This window comes from Coregonus clupeaformis, chromosome 8 (genome assembly GCF_020615455.1).
Source record: "Coregonus clupeaformis isolate EN_2021a chromosome 8, ASM2061545v1, whole genome shotgun sequence".
Classification (NCBI taxonomy): domain Eukaryota; kingdom Metazoa; phylum Chordata; class Actinopteri; order Salmoniformes; family Salmonidae; genus Coregonus; species Coregonus clupeaformis.
The window spans coordinates 52,284,639-52,303,380 of NC_059199.1; the positions used below are offsets into that span (position 1 = coordinate 52,284,639).

The 18,742-nt window shown below is 41.4% G+C and overlaps 1 protein-coding gene across 1 annotated transcript; it reads right to left on the reverse strand.

The window, feature by feature from the left end:
- Positions 1–6,123: 6,123 nt before the first annotated feature.
- LOC121565175 (low affinity immunoglobulin gamma Fc region receptor II-like) lies at positions 6,124–18,333 on the reverse strand (the record flags this gene model as incomplete). The annotated part of the gene is made up of 4 exons (XM_045222264.1): positions 18,286–18,333; positions 6,935–7,292; positions 6,565–6,843; positions 6,124–6,389 (listed from the first exon to the last, which is right to left on the reverse strand). Coding segments are annotated over exons 1-4 (951 nt in total), but the record flags the coding sequence as incomplete, so codon positions are not given.
- Positions 18,334–18,742: the final 409 nt, after the last annotated feature.

Consider the following 18,742-nt stretch of genomic DNA (forward strand, 5'->3'; position numbering starts at 1 on the left):
ATGGGGCCCAATGTCAAGTGTTTATGGGCATGGAGGCACTGTTCTGAACGAGAGATAAGATGACTTACCTGTCACCGTCAGTCTGACTGCATCACTCCACTTAGAATGCTTCTTCTGATCAATATGTGTACCCAGACACCAGTAGTCACCACTGTCTGAAATCTTAACCTCACTGATCTCATATTCATGCTTCCTACTGAGGGAGTCTATGACATCCTTGCGCCATGTGTATTCCCAGTCAGTGACTTCTTCTCTCTGTATGTTACATCTGAGAGTGACAGACTCTCTACTGAAAATCTGGGAAGATTTGGGGTGTATGGTCAGAACAGTCTTTGCCTGTCCTGCACAAAATAACAACTGGCATGATACAATTGCTTTACACATGTTATTTTGAGACACTCAAAACACAAAATATGTCTATCCAAAAGCAGCTTTAAAAATCACAAACAAAGAAATATGATGAAGCATTAAGAGATGAAGACTTGATCAAGTGTACAGATATCTACCATCATCATCTTCAGAGTGTCCAGAGTAGATGTGTGTACTCAGCACTACAACAACAAAAAGTCACATTGCTCCAATATTAGCTTTAAATAAATAACAACATGCCATATTCATGTTACTGATGACCAAATCCATCCTGTACTTTATGTTAAAGGTGCAATCTGCATTTTCTACATAGATTTCTACACTACTAAATGAATTACAGAAATTACACTTATTCCATCATAACCCAAAACATACAGTTATTCTATGACAATTATTGTAAACAATGTAGATGAATGAATTTCCTTAGACCCATCCCTCAGCCGTATACTACAACAAGTGGCATTGTGAGCTTTTTGTGGTAGTTTGAATTACGGACTGCAGCTTTAAATGGCCACTGACTTCCCATGTTCTGCACACAGTGAGAGTACAGAGACCAAAAACACCAAAACACCACTAATTAATCTATCAACACAGTTTATTATAACTGTAGCAAAGGAAGCCTCAACCATTTACAATAATCACAACTTGATACTACAACACATACAACAAATATTTCATTTTGTATTCATTGTCATTGACAGCACATTTTGCAAGCACTGAGTTAGCGTCAATCTTTAGTTACTGAGTGATGACATGGTTAAATGCAAACCACCACACTAACCATGTCTGCATTGCATCGGCTAAACAAGCTCAGGTTCTCACAGAGACACAACATCAATGTAGGGTTGTCACATTCTTACTTCATATCTAAACCATACTTGCGGCAACTTCCTTTTACACTGTTTTCTCAACAAGGGACAGAAAACAATGTCTTATTCCTTTTTCTCTTAAAGGCTTAGTAAATCAGGTAATTAGTGTTCATAAACAAACACACTAACTCAGTTTATTTATTCTAAAATTGATGAAAAAATAATAATCCTCATCAATCTACACACAATACCCCATAATGACAAAGTGAAAACAGGTTTAGATACTTTTGCAAATGTATTAAAAATAAACATAAACATTAATACTTTATTTACATAAGTATTCAGACCCTTTGCTATGAGACTCGAAATTGAGCTCAGGTGCATCCTGTTTCCATTGATTATCCTTGAGATGTTTGTACAACTTGATTGGAGTCCACCTGTTGTAATTCAATTGATTGGACATGATTTGGAAAGGCACACACCTGTCTATATAAGGTCCCAGAGTTGACACTGCATGTCAGAGCAAAACAAGCCATGAGGTCGAAGGAATTGTCCGTAGAGCTCCAAGACAGGATTGCGTTGAGGCACAGATCTGTGGAAGGGTTCCAAAACATTTCTGCAGCATTGAAGGTCCCCAAAAACACTTTGGCCTCCATCATTCTTAAATGGAATAAGTTTGGAGCCACCAAGACTCTTCCTAGCGCTTGCCGCCCGGCCAAACTGAGCAATCAGGGGACAAAAGCCTTGGTCAGGGAGGAGACCAAGAACCCAATGGTCACTCTGACAGCACTACACCAATCAGACCTTTATGGTAGTGGCCAGACGGAAGCCTCTCCTCAGTAAAAGGCACATGACAGCCAGCTTAGAGTTTGCCAAAAGGCACCTAAAGACTCTCAGACCGTGAGAAACAAGATTCTCTGGTCTGATGAAACCAAGATTGAACTTTTTGGCCTGAATGCCAAGTGTCATGTCTGGAGGAAAAGTGGCACCATCCCTACGGTGAAGCATGGTGGTGGCAGCATCATGCTGTGGGGATGTTTTTCAGCTGCAGGGACTGGGAGACTAGTCAGGATTGAGTGAAAGATGATCGGAGAAAAGTACTGAGAGATCCTTGTTGAAAACCTGCGAAGGTTCACCTTCCAACAGGACAACGACCCTAAGCACACAACCAAGACAACGCAGGAGTGGCTTCAGGACAAGTCTCTGAATGTCCTTGAGTGGCCCAGCCAGAGCCCGGACTTGAACCTGATCAAACTTATCTGGAGAGACCTGAAAATAGCTGTGCAGCGACGCTCCCCATCCAACCTGACAGAGCTAGAGAAGATCCGCAGAGAAAAATGGGAGAAACTCCCCAAATACAGGTGTGCCAAGCTTGTAGCGTCTTACCCAAGAAGACTCGAGGCTGTAATCGCTGCCAAAGGTGATTCAACAAAGTACTGAGTAAAGGGTCTGAATACTTATGTAAATGTGATATGTCCGTTTTTTATGTGTCTAAACCTGTTTTTGCTTTGTCATTATGGGGTATTGATGAGGAAAAAACAAGAATATAATCAATTTTAGAATAAGGCTGTAACGTAACAAAATATGAAAAAGTCAAGGGGTCCGAATACTTTCCGAATGCGCTGTACATAGTAGCAAACAGAGCAAGGTGTGCTCCATTCTGTCCCCACAGACAAGTGACTTTCTATACATTTAAAAAAAAATGTTTAGTCATTTAGCAGACGCTCTTATCCAGAGCGACTTACAGTTAGTGAATACCTTTTTTATTTTTTTATACTGGCCCCCCGTGGGAATCGAACCCACAACCCTGGCGTTGCAAACGCCATGCTCTATCAACTGAGCTACATCCCTGCCGGCCATTCCCTCCCCTACCCTGGACAACACTGGGCCGATTTTGCGCCGCCCATGAGTCTCCCGGTCGCGGCCGGCTGCGACAGAGCCTGGATTCGAACCAGGATCTCTAGTGGCACTGCCTTAGACCACTGCGCCACTCAGACCACTGCGACACTCAGGAGACAATACAACTACAGTCCTTCTGACAAACCACTCTACAGTCTGCTTAGATCACACCTCTTCACCGTCACACAGAAAAACAGAGAGAGAAAGATTCAAGTGAAATGTCAAAAGACTGTGAGAAAAAATAGTAGCAGTTGATAGCGTGTTTATATTCTGACCAACTTCTCCTTATGGTTGGCTACATGGTCTCACACTCGCTCCTTAGAGACCTGAATTGATGAGATCAGAGCTTGTGGTTTTATATCAGAATGTGTAGATGTTTGTTTTATGCTGCACCATGCACAGATAGATAGATAGATAGATAGATAAGTGTAGGACTCCCCTCAAACCTTTGCTCAGTTGTCTGGTGGCAAGCCTAGCCAGCTAACCTCAGTTGTTCCACAATGAAAATGGACATCTTCTGCCTCCCCCTCAATTATGAGGAATTCGTTTAGTTAGATACTGTCTACATAGATATGTTTGTTATTGTGTTGTTTATGGTTGTATTTCAATTTGTCTGTTTATGTGAAGTGCCTGAGGGTTATTGTTCATGTTTTTTTTTTTTTTTTTTTTTAGTCATTTAGCAGACGCTCTTATCCAGAGCGACTTACAGGAGCAATTAGGGTTAAGTGCCTTGCTCAAGGGCACGTCGACAGATTTTTCACCTAGTCGGCTCGGGGATTAGAACCAGCGACCTTTCGGTTACTGGCACAACGCTCTTAACCACTAAGCTACCTGCCGCCCATATCGTGTACTGTATCGTGTTTTTTTGTCTGTGTGTGTTTTGTGTCTGTGTGTTGTGTGGTTTGTGTGTGTGTGTGTGTGTACATCAGAGGCAGAGCTAAGCGGAATGTATTACCACAGACCAGAGATGGAAAGAGTTTCAAAGCTGTAACTGGGTAACTGGATTTCCAGGTTAAAGTGTATAGTTTCATTTTGCTTCACATCATTACATGTTGAATACATGAATCCATTTTTGTCAACTATTTACCTCTAAAAATATGTTGTAGAGTGTAGAGTGTGGGACATGTACAACATGTGTGAAGAAACAAACATGTGGAGAGAAAGGTTACAGGTGAAAGCAGTTAGAGACTTCACCTTTAGCGGGTATACTAATGTAAACATCTGGGGTTTCTTATCGCCCCCTTCATGACAGGCCTGGAACTACTCCACATCCTTGTGGACCACAATATAGAAACTAATATGGTCATTGGTCACACAGCAACAACATAACCCCTCAGTCTACTGGGTCTGCCCTCTTATTCCTTCCTCTCTCTATGTCATCATATTAGTACAGACATGGACCACTTCTGTATGGGTTCATATCAGTAGAAGTCAAATCTGAATGTGGTTTAAGAAGACTGACAGCAATATGGTGTATAGAGATTTTGTTAAAAAGTGTTGCTTTACATAATAAGAAATGTATAGGAATGTAAATGCATTGTTTCAACTCAGCAATACAGAGAGTAAAAGGAATATGTCCTTAAATTAAATTATATTTCAAAGCAATACAATGATGTGGGGAATCATCACTTTTTATTTGACAAATGAGAATTAATACAAAATACAAAATGCAATTGTTATAGTAGGTTGGCCAACCAAGTATAAACCCACCTTTAGTCCCAGAAAATATTCACATAAAACAGATATGCACCTGCATGTAAAAAGCATGACATTATCAAAAATACAGCATATTAAAAAAATACAACAAATTCTACTTTTAAACAAAACAGGCACTACACTCTTTTTCAATCAACAAACTGAAATCAAAGAGGGGTAAGTGTAATATTTCAAGAATATTAACAACAATAACAAAGCATACAAGATCCCAAAAGCTGTGTCACGATCGTCAGGGAGAGACCAATGCGCAGTGTTGAAGGTGAACATATTATTTTAATTAATGATCACACGATCAAAACAACAGACGATAACGTGATGTCTACGGTTTAACACAAACCAAATAAGAACAAGAAACCACAAACACAAAGTGAAAGACAGACAGTTAAATATGGCTCCCAATCAGAGACAACCAGCTGACACTCGTTGCCTCTGATTGGGAGTCACTCAGGCCAACATAGAAATACAACATATAGACTATCCACACCCTGGCTCAACATATAGAGTCCCAGAGCCAGGGTGTGATAAGCTGAAAACGTCAACTTGCTAAATCATAGCATTTAGTATTTGTAAAGTTTCATTCAATGATATTTGACTCAGTAAACGCTATCATAAATCAATGGGAAGGCAATGGCAAAAACTTTAAAATCATAAAAATGGTCAATCAGCTTACAGTTCATACTGTAATGATCACACGGATGATTCGGTCTGTTCGATGACATCATCAGATCGTAACTCGTCTTGAGGAGATTTGGTTGTTGAACACATGCCTATAGGAATATAACGGACAGAGAGTAGCATTAGAGTTAAACTGATTCAACTGCTCGTTCAACTGCACAGCACTAAAATGTAATCCTTCAGAAGTAATGAAAATGTTAGTTTGCCTTTTCTGGGGGAAGAACATTTCCGTAGAAGACATTTAACAGAAATAGCTGCCACTGGGCACTTTGTCTATTTACATTTGAAATGAACAATTTGAGTCAACATTACTTGATAACAGTAATACAAGAGCATGACATAAAGAAGGAAAATATCAAGCTGGATAAGCTTCTTGTAGATACACACTGAAATAAAGTGGTCACCTTGAGCCCTGCAGCATTTCACCATCAGAATGATAGACACCAGTAGAAAGGGAGACAACACCAGTAGACCACAGAGCAGCCTGGACAGCAGAGAGATGGAGACAACCGAACCTGGAGGGACTATCAAAACATGTGTTTTACCATCAACACACACACACACACACACACACACACACACACACACACACACACACACACACACACACACACACACACACACACACACACACACACACACACACACACACACACACACTGCTCTTCTCACCTCTCATAGTCACCCAGCTCTCTGGTGATTCTCCTTCATTAGATTTACACTTATAGAAGCCTTCATCTGACTTGGATACTGCAGGGATGGTCATCTCTCCTGTGGTCTCATTCCTGATGAGTTCTCCATCTTTGTAGAAATCAACCTTGGGGTTTGGGTTTGTTTCCTGATATCTATTTGTACAGAGCAGAGTCACAGAGTCTCCCTCAGTCATGGGATAGGCAGGGTTTTCCAGGATCACAGCACCAGCTGTGTAACATAATATATAAATAAAACTGTAAATCAGGAGTAATCCCTCACAATATATTAACGTCTTATGAGCTTGCATTTTATATGAGATACATTCATTCAGTTTCAGAAATGAACATCATTATCATACATTGAAATGTAAAAAAGGTTAGTGAATGTTGTACAATAGACATACCATCCACTGTGATGTTGACAGCATTACTGTACTCTCCTGATGCAGACTCACACCAGTACACTCCACTGTCCTTTTCAAGTGTGGACCTGATGGTACATGTGGACCCTGCTATTGATCCCCAGTTAGAGCCACACCCTGACTCCACTCCTCTCTCTCTGTATCTCTTCAGTCTCCATCCAGTAGAGTTCCCCTTCTCCTCACAGCTCAGTGAGAGAGACTTTGATGTAAAGTGTTGAGTTCTGTTGGGTCTTATTCTGAGAGACACTGAAGGATGCAGGTCTGAAACAAAGAGGAAAAGTCAAACATAGTTATATATACACATGAGGATGACTTAAATGTGGTTAAATGCAGTTTCAATGCAGTTAGTTACCTCCTGACCAGAGAAACGGAGGTTCACTGTAGAGTGTGTCATAGACTGGTTCTCCTCTCCCAGCTCTACACACATATCCTCCTGTGTGATTAGGACCAGCAGGGATCAGAGTGTAGGAGTCTTCAGTAGTCCCATTGCCAGATAGAGGCTCTACAGAGTAGGACTTGTCCAATAGGGAGAGTAACCCAGCTCTGTAGGGAACAGTTTGGTACCAGAAGAACCTCCAGCCTGTAGATGACTCTTTAACCCCACAGCTCAGAGTAACTGAGTCTCCAGGGTTCAGCCACTGAGGAGAGACACTCAGGACAGCTTGGGGTTTATCTGTTATAAAGGAGATGACACAATTAAAATGTTTGTTCTTTAATTAAATCATTTTAGTATAAAATGTTTACCCATTTTGTTATCATGGTATTGTACCTTACCCCAAAATCAAAATAAGTTTAGTTCCATCATTGATCTCACTGTCTGCTATTTGACCTCATCCCTTTTGTATTCTTCTCACTATTCTGTCTCTTTCTCTTGCAATCCCATAAAAACAGACTTACCTAACACGGTCAATTGTAAAGCATTACTTGTCTCGGAGTGTTTTAAGCCATTGATTTTCTGAAGACCTTCACAGGTATATAGACCATTCTTTGCAGGACTGATTCTGTATTCAGGTTCTGTTTTCGAGTAGACTGACTTCCCACTGCTATAAAAAGCATACTCAATCTCTTCTCCTCCCTGTATGTTACATCTGAGAGTGACAGTCTCTCCACTGAATATCTGAGGCCAGTTGGGTTGGAGGGTCAGAACAGCCACAGGTCTCTCTGTACAGACACACCACATAAAATAAATATTATCACACACCTTAGAATGTAAAATAATGTTGATCAGCATTTATCACAACATGACCACATCATAAGTTGTCTTTTCTGAACATACAGTATGCAGTCTGAACTGTCTGACTTACCAAGATCTAGTCATCAGAATATTGACATATACAGTGATGTCTACACACACACAGATACACACACACACACACACACACACACACACACAATTCCTCACCAATTTTTTATTTTTTTATTTCACCTTTATTTAACCAGGTAAGCCAGTTGAGAACAAGTTCTCATTTACAACTGCGACCTGGCCAAGATAAAGCAAAGCAGTGCGATAAAAACAACAACACAGAGTTACATATGGGGTAAAAAAAACATAAGGTCATAAAATACAACAGAAAATATATATACAGTGTGTGCAAATGTAGCAAGTTATGGAGGTAAGGCAATAAATAGGCTATAGTGCAAAATAATTACAATTAGTATCAACACTGGAATGCTAGATGTGCAAGAGATTATGTGCAAATAGAGATACTGGGGTGCAAAAGAGCAAAATAAATAACAATATAGGGATGAGGTAGTTGGGTGGGCTAATTTCAGATGGGCTGTGTACATGTGCAGTGATCGGTGAGGTGCTCTGACAACTGATGCTTAAAGTTAGTGGGGGAGATAAGAGTGTCCAGCTTCAGAGATTTTTGCAATTCGTTTCAGTCATTGGCAGCAGAGAACTGGAAGGAATGGCGGCCAAAGGAGGTGTTGGCTTTGGGAATGACCAGTGAGATATGCCTGCTGGAGCGCAGACTACGGGTGGGTGCTGCTATGGTGACCAATGAGCTAAGATAAGGCGGGGATTTGCCTAGCAGTGATTGATAGATGGCCTGGAGCCAGTGGGTTTGACGACGAACATGTAGTGAGGACCAGCCAACAAGAGCGTACAGGTCACAATGGTGGGTAGTGTATGGGGCTTTGGAGACAAAACGGATGGCACTGTGATAGACTACATCCAATTTGCTGAGTAGAGTGTTGGAGGCTATTTTGTAAATGACATCGCCGAAGTCAAGGATTGGTAGGATAGTCAGTTTTACGAGGGCATGTTTGGCAGCATGAGTGAAGGAGGCTTTGTTGCGAAATAGGAAGCCAATTCTAGATTTAACTTTGGATTGGAGATTCTTAATGTGAGTCTGGAAGGAGAGTTTACAGTCTAACTAGACACCTAGGTATTTGTAGTTGTCCACATACTCTAGGTCAGACCCGTCGAGAGTGGTGATTCTAGTCAGGTGGGCGGGTGCCAGCAGTGTTCGATTGAAGAGCATGCATTTAGTTTTACTAGTGTTTAAGAGCAGTTGGAGGCTACTGAAGGAGTGTTGTATGGCATTGAAGCTCGTTTGGAGGTTTGTTAACACAGTGTCCAATGAAGGGCCAGATGTATACAAAATGGTGTCGTCTGCGTAGAGGTGGATCTGAGAGTCACCAGCAGCAAGAGCGACATCATTGATATACACGGAGAAAAGAGTCGGCCCAAGAATTGAACCCTGTGGCACCCCCATAGAGACTGCCATAGGTCCAGACAACAGGCCCTCCGATTTCACACATTGAACTCTATCTGAGAAGTAGTTGGTGAACCAGGCGAGGCAGTCATTTGAGAAACCAAGGCTATTTAGTCTGCCAATAAGAATGCGGTGGTTGACAGAGTCGAAAGCCTTGGCCAGGTCGATGAAGACGGCTGCACAGTACTGTCTATTATCGATCGCGGTTATAATATCGTTTAGGACCTTGAGCGTGGCTGAAGTGCACCCATGACCAGCTCGGAAACCGGATTGCATAGCGGAGAAGGTACGGTGGGATTCGAAATGGTTGGTGATCTGTTTGTTAACTTGGCTTTCAAATACTTTCGAAAGGCGGGGCAGGATGTATATAGGTCTGTAACAGTTTGGATCTAGAGTGTAACCCCCTTTGAAGAGGGGGATGACCGCGGCAGCTTTCCAATCTCTGGGGATCTCAGACGTTATGAAAGAGAGGTTGAACAGGCCAGTAATAGGGGTTGCGACAATTTCGGCGGCTAGTTTTAGAAAGAAAGGGTCCAGATTGTCTAGCCCAGCTGATTTGTAGGGGTCCAGATTTTGCAGCTCTTTCAGAACATCAGCTGTCTGAATTTGTGTGAAGGAGAAGCGGTGGGGGCATGGGCAAGTTGCAGCGGAGGGTGCAGAGTTGGTGGCCGGGGTAGTGGTAGCCAGGTGGAAAGCATGGCCAGCCGTAGCAAAATGCTTGTTGAAATTCTCGATTATTGTAGATTTATCGGTGGTGATAGTGTTTCCTAGCCTCAGTGCAGTGGGCAGCTGGGAGGAAGTGCTCTTATTCTCCATGGACTTTACAGTGTCCCAAAACTTTTTGGAGTTAGTGCTACAGGATGCAAATTTCTGTTTGAAAAAAGTTAGCCTTTGCTTTCCTGACTGCTTGTGTATATTGGTTCCTAACTTCCCTGAAAAGTTGCATATCGCGGGGGCTATTTGATGCTAATGCAGTACGCCGCAGGATGTTTTTGTGCTGGTCAAGGGCAGTCAAGTCTGAGGAGAACAAGGGGCTATATCTGTTCTTAGTTCTGTATTTTTTGAATGGGGCATGTTTATTTAAGATTGAGAGGAAATTACTTTTAAAGAACAACCAGGCATCCTCTACTGACGGAATGAGATCTATATCCATCCAGGATACCTGGGCCAGGTCAATTAGGAAGGCCTGCTCGCTAAAGTGTTTTAGGGAGCGTTTGACAGTGATGAGGGGTGGTCGTTTGACCGCGGACCCGTTACGGACGCAGGCAATAAGGCAGTGATCGCTGAGATCCTGGTTGAAGACAGCGGAGGTGTATTTAGAGGGTAAGTTAGTCAGGATGATATCTATGAGGGTACCCATGTTTACGGATTTAGGGTTGTACCTGGTAGGTTCGTTGACAATTTGTGTGAGATTGAGGGCATCTAGTTTGGATTGTAGGATGGCCGGGGTGTTAAGCATATCCCAATTTAGGTCACCAAGCAGTACGAACTCTGAGGATATATGGGGGGCAATCAATTCACATATGGTATCCAGGGCACAGCTGGGGGCTGAGGGGGGTCTGTAGCAAGCGGCAACAGTGAGAGACCTATTTCTGGAAAGGTGGATTTTTAGAAGTAGAAGCTCAAACTGTTTGGGCACAGACCTGGATAGTATGATAGAGCTCTGCAGGTTATCTCTACAGTAGATTGCAACTCCACCCCCTTTGGCAGTTCTATCTAGACGGAAAATGTTATAGTTGGGGATGGAAATTTCAGAATTTTTGGTGGCCTTCCTAAGCCATGATTCAGACACTGCTAGAACATCAGGGTTGGCGGAGTGTGCTAATGCAGTGAATAACTCAAACTTAGGAAGTAGACTTCTGATATTTACGTGCAAGAAACCAAGACTTTTGCGATTACAGAAGTCAGCAAATGATAGCGCCTGGGGAGTAGGAGTGATACTGAGGGCTGCAGGGCCTGGGTTAGCCTCTACATCACCAGAGGAACAGAGGAGGACTAGAATAAGGATACGGCTAAAGGCTTTAAGAACTGGTCTTCTAGTGCGTTGGGTACATAGAATAAAGGGGGCAGATTTCTGGGCGTTGTAGAAAAGATTCAGGGCATTATGTACAGACAAGGATATGGAAGGATCTGAGTAAAGTGGAGGTAAACCTAAGCGTTGGGTAACAATGAAAGAGATAGCATCACTGGAGGCACCAATTGAGTCGGTCTCCGCGTGTATGGGGGGTGGGACAAAGGAGCTATCTAAGGCAGGTTTAGATGGGCTGGGGGATCTACAGTGAAATAGTACAATTAGAAATAACCGAAACAACAATAAGCTAACCATATTGACAAGGGAGAGAGGCATAAAGCAATCACAGGTGTAATTTGAGAGAGCTAAGACAACAGCTGGTAATGACGACACAGTTTGGGCTGAGGCTAAACATAAACAGGATGCAGTACCGTAAAAAGGAACAGTCCAGCAGACATCAGCTGTATAGCTGAGTTATCATAAGGTCCGGTGAACAGCAATAGGATAGTTCAGAGGTAGTTCGGGGGCTGCTAAAGCACTAGCGAGCAAGAGGGCACGGCTAGCGTGTGCTAGCAGGCCGGGGCTAGCAGATGGAATCTTCGTGGTCAACGTCGTAACGGGAAGCCTGTTGTAACCACATCAGACGATTTCGTCGGCAGACCAGTCGTGTAGGATCGGCTGGGCTCAGTGTCAACACTAGGTGGTCCCGTCCGGTTGACAGAGAGGTAGATAGCCGGGAGATGGGAGATGGGAGATGGGCCTAGCTCAGGATGATTAGCCAGACCTCAACGTCCATTTTGTTGCAGCTAGCTGGTAGCGATGAATCCGGAGTTAAAGGTCCAGTGATTCAGTGATTCCGGCAGAAAAACTGATATGTTCTGGGTCGATAACGCGCTGTGCAGACAGTGCAGACTGGCCGAATAATAGTCCAGACTAGAGCTGGCTGGAAGGTGGTGCAGGCCACAGACAATGGTGAAAAACCGCTAACGGTAGCTGATAGCAAGTAGCTAGTTTGCTGGCTACTCCCGTCCGGTAGACCTAGAGGTAGATATTCGGGATATGAGCCTGGCTCTAGGCTAGCTCGAGGCTAACTGGTGCTTGCATCGGGGGCAGTGGTGATTAGCCAAACAGCAACATCCATTCGGTTGCGGCTAGCTAGTTGCGATCCGGTGATTAATGTCCAGTGATTAAATTATTCCGGCAGAAAAATCCAATGTTCTGGGTGAAATAGCAACTGTGGCTAATAGCAAGTAGCTAGTTAGCTGGCTAGCTAGTTTCAACTGGAGATTCTAGAGAAAAGGTAAGTCAATAATAGAATCCGTTCCACATTGAGTGAGGCGGGTTGCAGGAAAGTATATTTTGTAGAAGGATGAAAAGTCTGAAAGGGAAATATGTACAAAAAATACAAAAAAACAGGGTATTTACAGGCTATTTACAGACACACGACAAAAACAGGACTGCACTACTACGCCATCTTGGATGGAATGTGATATCACAGTGATATTGACAGGATCACTGATGATTGATGATATGGATCTGGACTGGATCTCTCCCTGACACCAGTAGAGGCTCTGGTCAGACACAGCAGGTCTACTGATGGTGAAGGTGGCTCCTGTTGTAGTGTGTCTGCCAGTCAAGGTCACTACTTTCTTAGTGTTGTCTTTGTACCATGTATAGCTCCAGGCATTGTCAGACCCCACTGAACACGTCAGAGTTACTGTCTCTCCAGTGTACACAGGGTTTGGATTTATGGTCAGTGTAGCTTTGGGCAGGGCTGTGAGAAAAGAGCATAATTTAATGATCTGGATACATGCTTAGCAATATCCAAAGATTTAGCTGTTGTTGGAACGTTTTCATACTATAAAAGTCCATTATGGATGTATGTTGGTTAATTGACATAATTTGAGTCCATTGGAGGTGTACCTGTGGATGTATTTCAAGGCCTACCTTCAAACTCAATGCCTCTTTGCTTGACATCATGGGAAAATGAAAAGAAATTAGCCAAGACGTCAGAAAAAAAATTGTAGACCTCCACAAGTCTGGTTCATCCATGGGAGCAATTTGCAAACGCCTGAAGGTACCATGTTCATCTGTACAAAGTATAAACACCATGGGACCACGCAGCCGTCATACCGCTCAGGAAGGAGACGCGTTCTGTCTTCTAGAGATTAACATACTTTGGTGCGAAAAGTGCAAATCAATGCCAGAACAACAGCAAAGGACCTTGTGAAGATGCTGGAGGAAACAGGTACAAAAGTATCTATATCCACAGTAAAACGAGTCCTATATCGACATAACCTGAAAGGAAGAAGCCACTGCTCCAAAACCGCCATTAAAAAGCCAGACTACGGTTTGCAACTGCACATAGGGACAAAGATCATACTTTTTGGAGAAATGTCCTCAGGTCTGATGAAACAAAAATAGAACTGTTTGGCCATAATGACCATCGTTATGTTTGTAGGAAAATGGGGGCACTTGCAAGCCGAAGAACACCATCCCAACCGTGAAGCACGGGGGTGGCAGCATCATGCTGTGGGGGTGCTTTGCTGCAGGAGGGACTGGTGCACTTCAGAAAATAGATGGCATCATGAGGAAGGAAAAGTATGTGGATATATTGAAGCAACATCTCAAGACATCAGTCAGGAAGTTAAAGCTTAGTCGCAAATGGGTCTTCCAAATGGACAATGACCCCAAGCATACTTCCAAAGTTGTGGCAAATGGCTTAAGGACAACAAAGTCAAGGTATTGGAGTGGCCATCACAAAGCCCTGACCTCAATCCTATAGAAAATGTGTGGACAGAACAATGCTACCAAATACTAATTGAGTGTATGTAAACTTCTGACCCACTGGGAATGTGATGAAAGAAATAAAAGCTGAAATAAATCATTCTCTCTTCTATTATTCTGACATTTCACATTCTTAAAATAAAGTGGTGATCCTAACTGACCTAAGACAGGGAATTTTTAATATGATTAAATGTCAGGAATTGTGAAAAACTGAGTTTAAATGTATATCGCTTAGGTGTATGTAAACTTCCGACTTCAACTGTACATGGATCATGTCTACATCATTGACTCAATATAAATAGCGTCCATTTGTATGATAAAAAAACACACAACAAAGTAACTCACATTTCACAGTGATAGTGACAGGATCACTGATGATTGATGATATGGATCTGGACAGGATCTCTCCCTGACACCAGTAGAGGCCCTGGTCAGACACAGTAGGTCTACTGATGGTGAAAGTGGCTCCTGTTGTAGTGTGTCTGTCAGACTGGGGCACAACTTTCTTAGTGTTGTCTTTGTACCATGTATAGCTCCAGGCATTGTCAGACCCCACTGAACACGTCAGAGTTACTGTCTCTCAAGTGTACATAGGGTTTGGATTTATGGTCAGTGTAGCTTTGGGCAGGGCTGTGAGAAAAGAGCATAATTTAAAGATCTGGATACATACTTAGCAATATCCAAAGATTTAGTTGTTGTTGGAACTTTTTCATACTATAAAAGTCCATTATGGGTGTATGTTGCCTTGATTTGGTGTGAATTGAAAATATGATTCTGTTTTTTTCCTAAAAATGTTGTTTAAAAAAAGACTTTCACAGAATAACTATTCATTTATACAGTTGAAGTCGGAAGTTTACATACACTTAGGTTGGATTCATTAAAACTCGTTTTTCAACCACTACACACATTTCTTGTTAACAAACTATAGTTTTGGCAAGTCGGTTAGGACATCTACTTTGTGCATGACACAAGTATTTTCTCCAACAATTGTTTACAGACAGATCATTTCACTTATAATTCACTGTATCACAATTCCAGTGGGTCAGAAGTTTACATACACTAAGTTGACTGTGCCTTTAAACAGCACGGAAAATTCCAGAAAATGATGTCAAGGTAGGCTAATTGACATAATTTGAGTCAATTTGAGGTCTACCTGTGGATGAATTTCAAGGCCTACCTTCAAACCCAGTGCCTCGTTGCTTGACATCATGGGAAAATCAAAAGAAATCAGCCAAGCCCTCAGAAAAAAAATGTAGACCTCCACAAGTCTGGTTGATCCTTGGGAGCAATTTCCAAACGCCTGAAGGTACCACGTTCATCTGTACAAACAATAGTATAAACACCATAGGACCACGCTGCCGTCATACCGCTCAGGAAGGAGACGCGTTCGGTCTCCTAGAGATTAATGTACTTTGGTGCGAAAAGTGCAAATCAATCCCAGGATAACAGCAAAGGACCTTGTGAAGGTACTGGAAGAAACAGGTACAAAAGTTTCTATATCCACAGTAAAACAAGTCCTATTTCGACATAACCTGAAAGGCCGCTCAGCAAGGAAGAAGCCACTGCTCCAAAACCGCCATAAAAAAGCCAGACTAAGGTTTGCAACTGCACATAGGGACAAAGATCATACTTTTTGGAGAAATGTCCTCAGGTCTGATGAAACAAAAATAGAACTGTTTGGCCATAATGACCATTGTTATGTTTAGAGGAAAAACGGGGCTCTTGCAATATCTGTGAGGATTTGGGGTGTATGGTCAGATCAGCCTTTGCCTGTCCTGCACAAAATAAAACCAGCATGATAAAATTGCTTTACAAATGATATTTTGAGACACTCAAAACACAAAATATGTCTATCCAAAAGCAGCTTTAAACATCACAAAGAAATAAAATGAAGCATTAAGAGATGAAGGATTGATCAAGTGTACAAATATCTACCATCATCATCTTCAGAGTGTCCAGAGTAGATGTGTATACTCAGCACTACAACAAAGAAAGTCACATTGCTCCAATATTAGTTTGAAATAAATAACAACATTCCATATTCATGTTACTGTTTACCAAATCCATCCTGTGCTTTATTTTAAAGATGCAATCTACGTTTTCTACATAGATTTCTACAATACTAAATGGATCACAGCAATTCAAGTCTTATTCCATCATAACCCAAAATGTATGTTTATTTTATGACAATTATTGTGAACAATGTAGATTAATGAATTTCCTTAGCCCCTTCCCTCAGCCGTATACCACAACAAGTGGCAGGGTGGCCATTTTAAGGTAGTTTGAATTACAGACTGCAGCTATAAATGGCCACTGACTTCCCATGTTCTGCACACAGTGAGAGTACAGAGACCAAAAACACCAAAACACCACTCATTCATCTCTTAACACAGTTTACTATAACTGTAGCAAAGGAACCCACAACCATTTACAATAATCACAACTTGATACTACAACACATACAACAAATATTGCATTTTGTATTCATTGTCATTGACAGCACATTTTGCAAGCACTGAGTTAGCGTCAATCTTTAATTCCTGAGGTATGACCTAGGCTAAACGCACACCACCACACTAACCATGTCTGCATGGCATCATCTCTATAAGCTCAGGTTCTCACCGTGATGCAACATCAATGTAGTATGGTCACAATATCTACACCATATTTTGCTGCAATTTCCTTTTAGTGCCATTTACTAATGTTTTCTCAATAAGGGATACAAAAAACAAAGTTAAAGCTTGAAACTGTCTTCATTTCCATGAACTTCTTATTCCTTTTTACCTTAAGGGCTTAGTAAATCAGGTAATTAGTGTTCACACAAACACACACTAACTCAGTACTTACCTAGTAGCAAACAGAGCAAGGTGCTCTCCATTCTGTCCCCACTGACAAGTGACTTTCTCTAGAACTATAGTCCTTCTGACAAACCCCTCTACTTCCTATATGATGACAGTCTGCTTAGATCAGGCCTCTTCACAGTCACACAGAAAGATTCAAGAGGAATGTAAAAAGTCTGAGAAAAAAGAGTAGTGGTTTATAGTCTATTCATATTATATTAGATAGATAGATAGATAGATAGATAGATAGATAGATAGATAGATAGATAGATAGATAGATAGATAGATAGATAGATAGATAGATAGATAGATAGATAGATAGATAGATAGATAGATAGATAGATAGATAGATAGATAGATAGATAGATAGATAGATAGATAGATAGATAGATAGATAGATAGATAGATAGATAGTGTAGGCCTCCTCTCAAACCTGTGCTCAGCTGTCAGGTGGCAAGCCTAGCCAGCTAACCTCAGTTGTGCCACAATGGAAATTGACTTCTTCACACAGACAGAACTTCATACAGACACACACACACACACACACATTTGTTTGTGTGTATGTGTACATCAGAGGCAGAGCGTGTGGAATGTATTACCACTGACCAGAGATTGGAGGAGTTTCAAAGCTGGAACTGGGTAACCGGGTTTCCAGGTTAAAGTGTATAGTTTCATTTTGCTTCACATCATTACATGTTGAATACATGAATCCATTTTTGTCAACTATTTACCTCTAAAAATATGTTGTAGAGTGTAGAGTGTGGGACACGTACAACATGTGTGAAGAAACAAACATGTGGAGAGAAAGGTTACAGGTGAAAGCAGTTAGAGACTTCACCTTTAGTGTGTATACTAATGTAAACATCTGGGGTTTCTTATCGCCCCCTTCAGGACAGGCCTGTAACTACTACACATCCTTGGGGACTACAATATAGAAACTAATATGGTCATTGGTCACATAGCAACAACATAACCCCTCAGTCTACTGGGTCTGCCCTCTTATTCCTTCCTCTCTCTATGTCATCATATTAGTACAGACATGGACCACTTCTGTATGGGTTCATATCAGTAGAAGTCAAATCTGAAAGTGGTTTAAGAAGACTGACAGCAATATGGTGTATAGAGATTTTGATAAAAAGTGTTGTTTACATAATAAGAAATGTATAGGAATGTTCAAGATGTAAATGCATTGTTTCAACTCAGCAATACAGAGAGTAAAAGGAATATGTCCTTAAATTAAATTATATTTCAAAGCAATACAACGATGTGGGGAATCATCACTTTTTATTTGACAAATGAGAATTAATACAAAATACAAAATGCAACACAACCTCCATTGTCTTACGTCAGGTGGCATCACTCCTATGCGACTCTCGTCAGGCAGAATCGTCATGCTATCTGATGTAAGACAATGCACACCCTCTTTATTCAAGTTCAATAGTGGAACACTCATCTGGCTCCTATAACAACTACTGAAGAAATAACATTTTATAAAAAACATATAGACATAGAAGTAGAAAGTATGGAAAATGTAAATGAAAATAAGCATTCATTGAATTAAAAACAAATTATACATGTTCCAACATAACTGTTAAAGTTGTTATAGTAGGTCGGCCAACCAAGTATAAACCCACTTTTAGTCCCAGAAAATATTCACATACAGCATATATGCACCTGCATGTAAAAAGCATGACATTATCTAAAATACAACATATTAAAAAAATACAACAAATTCTACTTTTAAACAAAACAGGCACTACACTCTTTTTCAATCAACAAACTGAAATCAAAGAGGGGTAAGT